General features: G+C 40.6%; 1 protein-coding gene across 8 annotated transcripts in view; it reads right to left on the reverse strand.

Moving 5' to 3' along the window:
- Positions 1-13,912, reverse strand: part of LDB2 (LIM domain binding 2) — a 320,426-nt gene that overhangs the window by 97,591 nt on the left and 208,923 nt on the right. The window contains exon 1 of one of the 8 annotated variants that reach the window (XM_023506081.2): positions 3,854-5,759. The exons of the other annotated variants lie outside the window; for them this stretch is intronic. Coding sequence (XP_023361849.1) covers positions 3,854-3,911 — 58 coding nt within the window. The 5' untranslated portion in view covers positions 3,912-5,759. Of the gene's footprint in view, positions 1-3,853; positions 5,760-13,912 lie in introns of those variants that run through there. 8 annotated transcript variants of the gene reach the window in all.

Below are 13,912 nucleotides of genomic sequence, written 5' to 3' on the forward strand. Positions count from 1 at the left end.
CTGAGAGCTTTCTCAGCACCTGAATGTTTACAATTGTACACTCATTTTCTCCTTGGAAAAACTGTACTGTCAGGAAGATCGGAGAGATGGAAGAAGTCTACCAGGTTTCTAGGGAGGGAATATATAGATTGAACTCACTGGGTTTGTGAGTTGAGGGCTAATGACTAATTAACAAAACTGCGTTCTTGCTTTATATTTGCTAAAATGTAAATCTTTCATCGGTGCTTCAGTTATTTGCAGTCCTTTCTGTTTCAGTTAGGTAGTTCCCAAAAGTAGAAAGTAAGAGTTACGGGGGAAAGACTAAGGACAAAGACCTCTCCAATGTGAGCAACAAAACAGAATCCAAACGTCACTTATCTGTACCTTGAAGATGTAAAGGTTTTCTCAGCTAATACATGTATATTCTAGGTCATGTATCAAATCTCTTCTAAAGAGCAAAAAGAGTCTCATTGCACAGATTTGTCTTTCATTGTTTAAGGATATCTTCCCCTTCTCCATCCCAGACTTTTTTTTTGGTTTTACTACTAGGGAGAAATTTTTCAGAATTAATTAATCAATCAATCTATCTATCTGTATGTATGTACATTGAAACACACAGTAAAAAGGAGAAAGAAAAAAAGGGGAGGAAGAGAAGAAAAAGAGAAGGAAGGAAAGGGGTGAAAGAGAGAGAGGGGGGCCAGGGTACGGCAAGGGAGGGAGGAAGAGGGAGACAGAGAGAATGAGAACAAACATGTATTAAGCCCTGGTTACATATCAAAGCCTCTGCTAACAGTTGGAGTTACAAATATAAAAGTGAAAATAATCCGTTATCCTCTTGGATGCTAATTAGTTACACCTTCTAATAGCAAGAGACAACACAGAAAAGAGTGATGATCAGGGAGGGATGTTTTTATTTGGAAAGTTACAGGAATGATGAGTGATATCACAGAAGAGTAGACTCAGATACACTTTCCAGGAGCAAAGGGAGAATTTATTTGATTATGGTTCAAGAAATGGCAAAATGCAGAGTGGGAGGGAAGGGGAGGTGAGACAGTGAGGTGGAAGGAAGGCACATGTGTCAGCAAAGCAGGAATAAAGATTAATACAATTAGATCCTCTATGCGAAGAACCTAGAATTTTAAATGGAGAAACGATATAAGCAAAAGTAACTATGGTTCAAGGAATAACATTATAATTGTAAAGGAGAAGTCTAACCAAAATATCATGAGATATTTGAATATAAAAAGATCACTTTTAGCTGGTGGAGGAGGTGATCAGGAAACTCTTTGTGGAGAAGAGATAAAGTTCTTTAAAAGATGAATATTGTGAAGAGCCAGCTTTCCCAACAAGGAGAGTGAACCATGGAAAGGAGTGGAGATAGTGGAGCATAAGAAAAGGAAAGAAAAGAACAATGGGAAATAAGGCTGAAAAGGCTTAGTGAAGAACTTAAGTGTCAGGATCAGGATTTGACCTCTCATCTGCCAGACCATGAGGAGCCACCCATGGTTTTGTTGTGAGTAGACAACTGGTGTGATCAGAGCAGTACATTATAAAGGTCTTGAATTCAGTGTATGAAGGAGAATTTGAAAACTGGATATCTCTAATGCAATAAGGCCATTTGAATCTAGGTGAGAAATCTTAGAACAATATTGGTAGAAGTAACTGAAATTTTAAACCTAGGTAACTGGAAGAAGGATGAAAATCTTCTCAAGAGATTTTGAGATATCTGAGGAAAGGAGATGTTTTGGGGGAATGATGAGAAGTTCTGTTACAGGTTGAGAGTTTAAGGTATTAATAGCATGTCTAGACAGAATATCAGCACACAGGCGTAAATGTGGACTTAGAACTCTAGTGGGGGGTGGAGGGGAAGATCTGAAAAATCCTCTTCATAGGACTAATGTTTAAAATTCTGCAAATCACCAATCGTGTGTAGATCATGTATAGAATCAGAGGGTCCAGAATAGACTCAATTGGCCATCCCTGTTTAAGGAGCAAAAGAAGAATGAGAATATTGCACAGGAGATTAGTCACATTATTGCAGATCATAATATTGTACTGGAGATTAATCAGAGAGGTAGGGGTAGAACCATGATGATACAGGGTATGAGAGACAAAAGGAGGAAAGGATGCAGCTTCTGTGCTCAGATGAACTCAAGAATTCTCCTAAAGATCCTCCCTTCTACCTATCAGCTCACCATTATAGTAAACTATGAGAAGGACATGGGAAATCAAATTCTCTGAATTAGTGAGAGGAGCCTCCAGAAAGGCATCGCACTAATAGCCAGATGCCCCATGTTCCATTGCCAGATGGGCGCCATCCAACTGTGGGCAAGTAACTGGCCAAACCATTGCCCTGGTCTACAGAATAAAGAATACTTTCAACACTGACCTCAGAGGGAAATACTGATTTAAAAAAGAGAATGATAACTATACCATGGCATCTATAGGAAGCATTCCATCTATCAAAGAATGAGGAATTGGGAAGAATCTGTTAATGGCAGGAGAGTTATGAAATTTGATATGCTCTGGTTTTGCTGGGTCAAAAGGCAAGAGGATCTCAGAGGTATTCTGACAACTATCTAGCCACCACTGAAGGAGGCAGGGCTGAAAGGAACATTTTGGGTGTCGGATAAGCCAGCTCTCATTGGCCTGGAGCCCTTTGACTTCTGGGCTGAGTGCAGATATTCTTCTGGCTCTGTTCCTTGTAAGCTGTGTGGTCTTGGGTAAGCCACTTTGACCTTTATGAATGTTGGTCTCATCATCTAGAAAGAGACTGCTTCTACTCTTTATCTCATAGAATTTCATGTGAAACAATTTATCGAAACTAATATATGGCTACAAATTGCTAAGCAAATGTATACTATTCTTGTGCATTTTAAAGATTAAAAATAAAACTCTTCTTAAAATAGCTTTCAAGCCTAGTTCAGGAGACCTTATGGATTTTGAGACTCGCCACATTGCTTTCATAGTACAGAAAAGATATCCAGATCATGTCAGAAAAAGTAGTAATTATTCCAAGCTAATTAGGCATATTTTAAAGCTTTTCAAAGTATTCCCTTTTCTCTGAGTCTGTGTCTGCATATGCACACCAATATTAACCATTTTAAGACTAGTGGAGAGGAGTTACTGATTATCCAAAAACCAAGATTGCAGAGTATCGAGTATGTCCTCCCCACAAAGGGTAAGGGGGAAACCTCATAAATTAGAGTATTCGTCTCTCTGTGACATGTAGTCAGTCTTGAAATGTTCATTTTTAATACGTTTTAAATTTTTGTTTATTTTATTCTAAACTTAAGAAATAAAACAAGCAATTCCATAATATAGTTGAATAGAAAAAAAAAAAAGATTGTACATGAAACTGCAAATCGACTATATACAGCCTTCTCTTCTTTTTAAATATGTAATAAATTTGTCGTGCAACTCTTTTTACTTTTTTTCCTTCCCTTCCCCCACCCCAGCCCTAGAGATGGTTACCATAAGACACAAATATGCATATGTATGTAAACACCATTCTTGGAATTTTTAAGAGAAGGAACTTTTGGGGGAAGGATTTTTCAGCTCGAGGGGAAATAGCTCCTTAAGTGTCCTTCCCCATTCTTTCCCCAGCACATCACAAACAACAGATAGAATATTTGCTCGAGCATCTTCCTGAGCAGCTGCTTTTACCAAATGTTTTGTTGATCTGTCAGGGGCTCACTTGGTTTCCTCCAATGCTACAGTTTAAAAGGGCTTTGGATTTAAAACAAATGTCAAACTTCAATAAAATTATTTCTCAAAAAAAAAACAAAAACCCAACAGATCTGTCACAAAAGGATCTGCATTTACTGTTAACTCCATTTCCTTCCACAGTCCTCCTGACTCCATTATTCATTACCTGGGTAAATTTGGGCAAGATGCAGCCCTCCCGAGGTCCCGGAGCTCAAGCAGGGCATTCCTCCCAGCTCTAAATCCTCTGTCTGGCTGCAACCTTCTCATTTGATGGATGATGACCTGAGCCTCTTCCAGGCTAACTGATTCTCTCCAGGGTCACACAGATCAATAAATGGTGGGGCCCCGGCAGATGAGCGCTGGCTTTGCAGTTGGGGGACCTGCCATTTGGGGCAAATCCCTCTACGTGGCCTCAGGAAATGAGGCATTGGACTAGATGTCTGTGGATCAAGTCCTGCTCTCTTCACTGGACTTTGCCATCCCTCAAGGGTTAAAATCATTTTTCTTGAAACTTTCCCCATTCCCTCCCATGTGTTTGTAAACTTGCTTCTACTTTGGGGAAAGGCCTGGGAACTGAGTGACCCCGTAGCCAAAATATGTGGAGCAGATGAGTTTCCTACTGCTCGCCTGACTCGCTCATTAATTTTCCCTAAACCTGCAGCCTGACCCATTCCCTCCAAATCACTGCCAGAGACAGACTCATGTTCGGGTCCAAAGGAAGGGAAACTGAGACAAGAGAGACCCTCGGGTTGCCCAAAGTCCCCCGGCTGGCAGTGACAAAGGCGGGCTAGGACCTTGCGTCTCCTGGCTTCCAGACGCCTTTTACTAAACCAAGGCTGTTTCCATTTAAGCGAGCTCTCATACTATGGCTGCTCTGAGCCCCATAGCAACGCTGGTCCAACTGGACTGCCACTGGCGTAGCAAAGCAGCTCTCTTAACTTCTCCTATTTCTGCCTAAGAAAATAAGAATAAGGACGCAGCAGCTTTCCGTGAGACGCTTTTGTAAACTGATACATTGATGAAAAAACCGAGGCCCATGGGTGTTAACCGGCTGCTCATTTGAGGTAAGTCTGGAGGCAGAATCTGGACTAAAGGCCTTGGGCTCTGGGACCAAAGGCACCTAGAGCAGGCTCGAATTTGGGTCACTCCGGCTGCAGTGCCTACAGTGCCAGGCCTGAAGTCAGGAAGAATACTTTTGGTGAGCTCAAATCCAGCTTCGGTTCCTTCTTAGCTGGCTGACCCTGGGCAAGGCACGTCACCCTGTCTGCCTCAGTTTCCCCATCTGTATAACAATCTGGAGAACGAAATGTCCTCCAGGACCTCTGCCAAGAAAACCCCACGTGGGGTTGTGAAGAATCAGACATGACTGAAATGACTGAACAGCAACAAGAAGTAAGATGACTGTATATCCTAATTACACACATGGTACCAAACAGACTCAGAGTTAGACGAAACGTCATCTGATTCCAATTACACCAAAATGGAAATCCCTTCAACATCTTCCCTGACCCGGGGTTCCTCAGCCTTCTGTGTACAGTAAGCCCGCCATCCCCAGAGGCAGCCCAGATTCACTTCTGGACAGATCCAAAGGGTTCCCTCCATTTTGCATTTACTTATGCAACTGACAGACTGTAAGCCCATCAAGGGCAGGGACTGGTTCTTCTTTCCTTTTTGTCTGCTGCACCCAGCCCCCCAAACCCTTAATATTCATGCCTGCATTGGTTTGAACTTAGCAGCCAAAATTCCCCTCTGCAGCTTCCACCCCCGGCTTCTAGTCTTCTCATAAATATTTTTTAAAACCGTATCCCCAGAGGACTTCTCTTAAACATCATTTTAAAAGCTGCTATATATTGTGAAGCAATATTCTATAATTTGGACTTCTTACTCATTCAGACAATTCTCTTTCTCCAACTCTGTGTGATCTTATGCAAGTCTCTTAATTGTCTGAAATTCAATTTTCTGAACTTGTAAAATGGCGGGAGGGGGTGAACTCAATAGCCTTTAAATTCTCTTTTAGCTGTAAATATGTGTCATAGATCATATGATCTCTGCTATAGATAGATACCTTTTCTTTCCCCATCTGCCATTGTTACCATTTAGAACTTTTTTTTTCAAATTCCTTCCCACCCAATCACTCCCTAAAATAAATGAGAAGAAGAAAAAGAGACATTCTTTCTCCAGTCAATTTCTCCTACAAAGGACAGAAAAGACAAACAAAGTAAGAGAGAAGATCAACACAAGGGGCAGAAGAAAAGAATCATCATCATCATCATCATCATCATCACGATTACCAATTTGTATTTCCACATTATTATTAAGATGGAAAGCAGTACTTACTACCCAATAACTCTATGAAACTAATTTGTGCAGATTATTGTCCACTTTTTTCTTTTCTTTCTTTTTCTTCCTTCCTTTCTTTCTTTCTTTTTTCTTTTTACAGATAAGGAAACTGAGCCTTGGGAAAGTTAAATGTATTGTCCCAGGTCACCCCACTGGCTGAGGGCATATCTGTGAATTAAATACAGTTCTTTTGATCCTAAATTCAGTACTCTTTTCACTGTACCATGCTGTATCTTTAAAACCCATAAAGTAGATAATAAATCCCTAAATAATTGTGTACACACTCTGATAATAAAATACAAAGAGATGAAAACTTCAAGCAAATGTCCGGGATCTTGCAATAGTTATTAATCATACTATAGACTCTAAAGCCAGAATTTCAAGCATTCTGTGTTGTCTCTGGTTATTTTAAAAAGAATTACAAAATTTCTCAGAAAAGGAAAATGGAATTTTCTGTGATATCATCACAAAAAAACCCATTTTTGTATACACATTAGAGGTTCCTTCATTCAAGTTCCCAAATCTTGTTTGGAGAGGGAAAAAAATATATAGATCTATAAGGTAAATAGCAACATGTGTCATCTACATGGCTGCTCCAGAGTCATTTCTAAGGGAATTCTGAGGAGGAAAGAGATCATCATAGCATAAGTAGATAAGGAAGCTTCATGGGAGTAGTGATGTATCATCTGGACTTGAAGAGTAAGTGGAAAGAGTGGACCACCCAGTCACAAACTTTTAGAGTTTGAAGGGGCCATTATTTGGAAGAATCCAACTTAACTCATATTGAAAAAGAAGTCCCTTTGCAACATACCATCTATATGGTCATCAAGCCTTTGCTTAAAGGGGAATCTTCTACTTCCCCAGACATGACATTGTACTTGAGGGTACCTGTAACTTTTATTCTTGCTTTTTTGGCTCCTCTCATTCTTTGCTTCTAGTTTTGATCCCTAAGGTCAACTTTTTTTTAGGTCACAGCCCTTCAAAAGTCAGAAGTCCCTATCATTCACACCCATCATACTTCTCCTTTCTAAGCTAAAACATCCCTCCTTTCTTCAACAAATCTGGCCTGAGCTGTCCTGGCTCTTCTCGTCTGGCTGCAGTCCAGGATGGTCAGGAGTAGACTAACTCCATTGTAACATGAGATTCTCATTGGAGAGCAGGAGGGAATTCAATTTGTAGAGGTAAGAAGGCTATGACTAACAGGCTGAGGAGTTACACACTATCAACTCAGAACTAATAGGGGAGTGTTCATGGGACAAAACGATTAACAGGTTAACCCTGTAGGAATGAGAAATTGGGCAAAAGAATAATAACAACAGGTAGTATTTACGTAGCACTTTGCAGAACAAATATGATTAGGGTTAAGGTTAGCCTCCCGACTCACAACAACTCAGAGGTAGGTGCTTTTATCCCCTTTTTACAAATTAGGAAACTGAGGTACAGAGATTAAGCTAATTGTCCAAGATCACACAACTAGGAATGTCTGAGACCATATACAAAGGCAGGTTTTCCTGCCATTGAGCCTAGTGTTGTAGCCAAGCAATGTCTAAATGATTACTAGAAAAAAAGGAGTTATATACAGATTTACTCAGGGAAAACAACTGTATAAGCAAATATTTTCTAGTTATCCAGCTCAGAAAAAAATATTTTTAAGGTTTATGCACTCGTATAGGTGGACATCGCTGGTTCCGTGTCTGTCCCTTCCCATCCCATTTCTCTCAGCTTTCCAAACTGGTGAACCTTCTTCCTGACCAGTACCGGGTGGTAACCCCATAATCCATTATGGCAATAACTTACACTCATTAATGCTTCTGCTACACAACCTGTTTTCAAGAGACTAGGTAGCTTAAGTGAGATAGAGAAATAAGTCTGTGGTAAATATTATTCAATTCTTTTTACTTTGATATCATGGCTTAATTCAGCTGCTCTCCAGAATATAAAGTAAATATGTAATGTCCCTACCACTATGGGTTATTTTAATGCAAAAAAAAGATTATTAGATTTTTAATAGTTTTCTGTGACTTAACTCATTTTTCCAATCCCTATAGTTTTTTGAGCACTTCCATCACAGGAACACTCGCATTTATATTTATAACTAAATTCAAAGTGCATATATTTGCTACATGATTAATTCACACATGACGGGGCTCTGAAGTTGAATGTTCTGACTAAGTACAAAGGGGGGCAAAGTTTAAAAAATGGTGGTAGCTGGAAAAAAGAAATTGAAGTAAAAAGCAAAATGAAATCCTGGGCAGTCAGTGGTTTTAAAAATTTATAATCTCTTGGAATTAAATGCGTGTGTGAATAACTAAATACATAGAAGTAAAAGAGTTGAGGACTCAGCTTTAAATCTGCTATCTCCATCCTGTTACTGGCCATGATTATGGTAGATATAGTTCAGAAGATCAGGGATTTCTCTACTGCCTGGCTTCAAGGAGAAGTTGCTTCCAGTGGGCTAATGTTAAAAATAACAACAACAAAACAACAACATAATATGTAGAATTTTATAACCTACGATACAATACTAACAATAATATGATACAATGACAATAGTAATAGTTAAAAGAGCACTTTAAGATTTGCAAAGTTCCATCTCATTTAGTTTTGCTGTTGCGTGTTATTATTATCCCCATTTTTTCAGATGCAGAAACTGAGGCAGACAGAGTTTAAATGATTGTGCAAAGGCTGCCTGGCTAGTCAGGTCTAAGACTGTATTTGGACTCATGTTCCCGACCCCAAAGCCTACACTCCATCTGTGGAGCGGCTTAGTCATTTAATGAGAGAATCTTTTCATAGAATTGTCAAATCTTAAAGATGGAAGGATCCTTAGAGGCTTAAATAAGAGGATTATTTTAACAAGAAGTTATACCTGCTTGTGGATTGTGATTACTAGCAATGAGCGCAAGGGGAGGGGTGTTTTGCTCTGGGTACAGAGTCTCAGGGGCTATTCCCCTTTTCAAGACTGGTGTCACCAAGTCAAACCAGACCAGCCTTTTGGAGAAGCATAACAAAATGAGTGGCAGAGTGGGGCCAGCCAGAGAAGATTAATGGGATTCGGCTGGGGCAGTCTGCTTTTTGCGTTTTTTTCCTCTCCTATCTCCCTCATTTTTGTTAGTGTTGCATGGAAGGGTTCTAGTATGTCAAGCAAAGTTAGCCGGTGGTCCATGTGGTATCCACTCTGGATCCATGGTCTGGCCCTGGGAACCTCTAAAGGAGAGTTCTGAGCCTTTATTGTGTCTTGTGAAGCTCAAGAAGTCTCTTCTCATTTAAAATATCATTGTATAATGTTTTAAATACATAAAGTAAAATATGTACAGATTAGAAAAGAAATTAATTATATTGAAATATAATTATTAAAACATTTTATCAAAAAGTCTGCAGACTCTGCTAAGAAGCCATGATGCAGGAGAAAAAATTCTCAGGGGATCTGGGCAACAGCAACGTGTTTTGCTAAAGCTGCCTCGGTGCTTATACCTGACCCTCCACTTTTGAGGTTAATTTCCCACAACTCGAGAAGACTATGCAATCAGTACCGGACACGCCACTGACAGCGCTGCCCCATTACTTGTCCATTTGCCTTCTGCTGTATTCATGCCCCCGTAGAGCTTCCCATCCCCAAAGAATGGCCAGAATAGGAATGCATCCGTTATAACAAATTAAAACTAATTTCATTTGTATATATTTGGGGGGATTTCATAACATGCCTGCTATTCCACAACCAGGGTTTTGAACAACTATTTGCATCCTATACTACCAAACTTCATTCATTAGTTCCATGGAATCATGAATACAAGTTAAATTTAAGGCAATGTTTCATTCCATAGAAACAAGGTTATAATTTGGTACCCAGATATCTGGGTTGTCATGATTCAAGCTACAAAAGCTTAAATGAAATAATTTAGAAACTTAAGATTATATAATTTTCCTAATAATTATCACAAACCCAACTTACCCTGTCTGAAATTGCCATAGGGACCTGCAGGTTCCCCATGTAGTCTAGAATTCAAGTCCAAAGAGAAATCACTCACTTCATCCATTCCTCCATGATCACGGTCATCTTGCCTGGTTCCACTGAGGTGACTTATTTAAGGGGGTGAGAGAGGGTTGGGAAATATAGAGTACAATGCAATAATTCTTGGGATTCACAAACAATGAGCTGAATCTGCTTAACAACACCTTTAAACACTCTATACCAACTGGTGGGAAGGGGCTTATATCTTAATGGCGCATCAGCCACATTCACAGCCAGTCTTATGCTAAGTAACAGTGATCTTTAGTAATAATGTATTAGTAAAACAATACAATGATAATGAATTTACATATCTATAGCCCTTTAAGGTTTTTCAAAACTCTTATTATAATCACCCTGTGAGAGTGGAAAGATATCCTTCTCTCCATTTTACAGAGATAAGTGAAGCTTAGAAAAGTAGGATCACCTGCCTAAGGGTCACACTAGCTCCAAGGAATAATGGGTACCTCCTGATCCTGAGTCCAGTACTTTCTAAAGGACTGTTCACCATCTTGAACCAAGATACTTACACTGACCAATGGCTAATATCTGGTCATCAAGAAGACATTTCATAAATTCATTAGCATTCTATTTTTTCTTTTAATTTTTTAAAAAAGGTGTTTTTCCTTCATTAAAAGTCCTCATTGCCTCTAAATAATAAGAATTCCTTTAGATCTCATTAAGCATTTTTGAATGTTTCTCCAGGAAATAGTGCTCCTTCAATATTTTGCCTTATTAATTTTCACAAGAAACATCGTTTATTTTAAAATAGAAAAACACCTAGAGCTAAATATCCCTCTCACCGTCTCAATTTATCCTCTTAGAACATGTATGTTTTCTAAACTTTTTAAATTTGAGCTCTCAGCCCCAGATAACAAGGTTAAGAACAATAGATGTCCTTCTTCCCTTGATTCACACCCATAGTTTTGACGTATCATCTTCCTATCCTATTTAGGTCCTGACTGTAGTCAAACTCTTTATATTATAGAATCATCAAATTTTAAAACTGATTTTATAAATGAGGAAACTGAGGGCAAACGGTTTTTTCACGGTCAGTTGATGGGAGAACTAGGCCCGGGTTCCATGTTTCTTGCCTCCCTGGCTAGTCATTTTTCCCCTAGATCATATAGCCTCCCTTACTACATCCAATGTTGAATTATTAAAGGCAACAGAGCAATTTTCCTGCACTAAAGTAAAAACTCTGGGTTGTGCATTTCCTAATTACCACTTAGACACCAGCCATCGTTACACCTTTAGTCACAAAATGTGTATCGGAGACAAGCCGGGGATGCCATTTGGGTGTGAGATGAAAAGCCGAGCATCGCAAGTCTGCATAACGGTTTATCTAGCGTGTCCCACGATCTTGGGCAGCTCCCTCGCATCTCCTCCCTCAGTTTCACCAGCTGACAAACCCAGGCGTTCTAGATCCGTGATTTCTACAGAAACGGACATTATAGAAGACCCAGAGGGACGGGAGGAATCTTTGACAATCTCCATCAATAATTCCGTGATTCATGGGAGAAATGGAACCCGCACATATCAAAGTGTTTCATGTTTATACAGAACCTCCTGCAGTTTCCAAGAGCCTTGGGGAGAAGGCTCCAGCTCTTTGTTTATAGGTAAGCACAATGAGGGCCAAGCAGCCACCTTGACCTGGCCGGGACACACAAGGGAGGCGTCTTGGAGGCAACTCGGAACCGAGCGTTCCAAGCTCAAGTTCATGGCTCTAGGTTAAAAGAAAGCAACACGTCCCTGTGTTTAGAAGCCAGGAGGGCCGGACTCTTAGATCAGGGCCTCTGCACGGGCTACAACAGAGCTCGCTGCCTTATTTCACTTACTTATTAATGTTTCCGCCCAGAAGGGTGGGGCCCATCAGTTCTTCACAATCCATGCTTGCAAAGATACTTGGCTTGTATTCAGATAAAAAATGATAAATCGGCCAAGGGATTATCCCTTGGAAACATTTTTTTTTTAAAGCAACATCAATGTAGCCACTGTACCTACCAACTCTGCAAAAAGCTGGATTTTTCTTTTTGGGGAAAAAAAAAGGTAACCTTGTTTTGAATGTTAGTAATACATCCCCAAACATCTGAAACTAATCAAGCTTCTTTAAAAAAGTGCACTGCTTAGAACATAAAAGCCGTCTAAACAGATTGATTTACTCTGGGGATCCGAGAGCTCCAAAGCCAACTTTTAGCCCACGGCGACGTTTTACTGCTGAGTTTTAAACCCTTGAAAAATCTGAATTTATAATAGCCAAACTGACAGATTTGAAACCGGACCGAGGCTAATAGGCAGGAACGCCAGACAGGTGAGTTTGGAGCGGGCTGAAGGCTCTTGGTTACAGTCCGAGGAGACACAGAGGGGCCGAGGCAGACTGGCCCCTTGTCACCTGGAGAGCTTTAAGGCCCGGGCTGTGGGGCGGGGGCTCCCCAGGTGTCCCGGCAACAGGAGCCTCAGGTCCTGACTTTGGAGGGCCGCCTCCTCCCCTCCTCGCTGCATCCCCCCAAGAGTTCTGGTGGTTTCCTGAGGACGGGATCTGTACTCTTTATTTATTTATTTAATTTGAGAGAAGCCTCGTCTATGTGCCGAGTGTTGTGAAGGGAACACTCAGGAGATGTGATTAGCAGTCACTTGTTTCTGTAAACAGTGAGGGTAACATATGCCTCTCAAGTAATGTGTATCCAAACATACAATTTACAAATAATTAACATCATGTTAATTAGTCACATTAATTTATGCCACTTTGTGGAATTATTTCCTCCGAGTCTTTAGGAAAGCTGCCAGAAGCTTGAGCCAAACAGTGTAAAAACGTGCTTGAAGGAAGGGGCCGGGAGAGCTGGGACACACAGCAGGAGTGAGAGGCCGCCAGGGCCCGGGAAGCCTGGCTCAAGATGGCGGCATCCCGGGGAGGCTGCCTGTGGAAGGCCGCTCTCCCAGCCAGGGAGCCGGGCTCAGCCTTCCTGCTGGTTTGTGCGTTCTCCTGCAGGAGCCAAAAAGCCTGCCACATTTGGGGGAAGGTCATGGGCTTATTCCCCCTCTAAGTATGTGTGTGTAGGTGACAGGTTCTGGACCTGTGATCGATCCATCCTTCCTTCCTTCCTTCCTTCCTTCCTTCTTTTCCTTCCTTCCTTCTTTTCCTTCTTTTCCTTACTTCCTTCCTTCTTTTTTTCCTTCCTTCTTTTCTTTCCTCCCTTCCTTCCTTCCTTCCTTCCTTCCTTCCTTCCTTCCTTCCTTCCTTCCTTCCTTCCTTCCTTCCTCCCTCCCTTCCTTCCCTCCTTCTATCTTTTCTTCTTTCCTTCCTATCAAACTCCCAGGTGAGAGCACTCCCTCTCCCAAATCATGTCACCACCATCTCCATAACATATAATAGTAAAACATTGCCTAGAACATGCAGAGTTATGTACTAGTGTGTTTCAGAAGTAAAATTTCTATCCAGGCTTCCTGGTTTTAAGGATATGGTTCAATCTCTTATGTACACGTGTGCATATGTAAATTATACCTACACATACAGTATACACACATGTATATGCACAAATGCATATACATGTACATAGACACATGTATCTGTGAATATATATTTGTCCATGTATATATGTACATATATGGAGAGAGAGAGGAGAGGAAAACATCGATTTCCTGAATACAAACAGCTAAAGGTAAAGCTTCAAGATGGAGACGTGTCAAAAGTAAAGCTTCCCAAACTCCACAACTCCAAATAAAAGGGAAACCATGTGGAGTTTTCACATGTCTCAGAAATACTGTTACAATCAAAAGGATTCAATCTTGCTCTTCTTCAAAGGAGATGAAGAGAGTAGCAAGAGTCAAGCACTTCAGAAAACACACCACGTACACAAAGAACAGAAGTTTCAAGAA

The sequence above is a fragment of the Sarcophilus harrisii genome, chromosome 6 (genome assembly GCF_902635505.1).
Source record: "Sarcophilus harrisii chromosome 6, mSarHar1.11, whole genome shotgun sequence".
Classification (NCBI taxonomy): domain Eukaryota; kingdom Metazoa; phylum Chordata; class Mammalia; order Dasyuromorphia; family Dasyuridae; genus Sarcophilus; species Sarcophilus harrisii.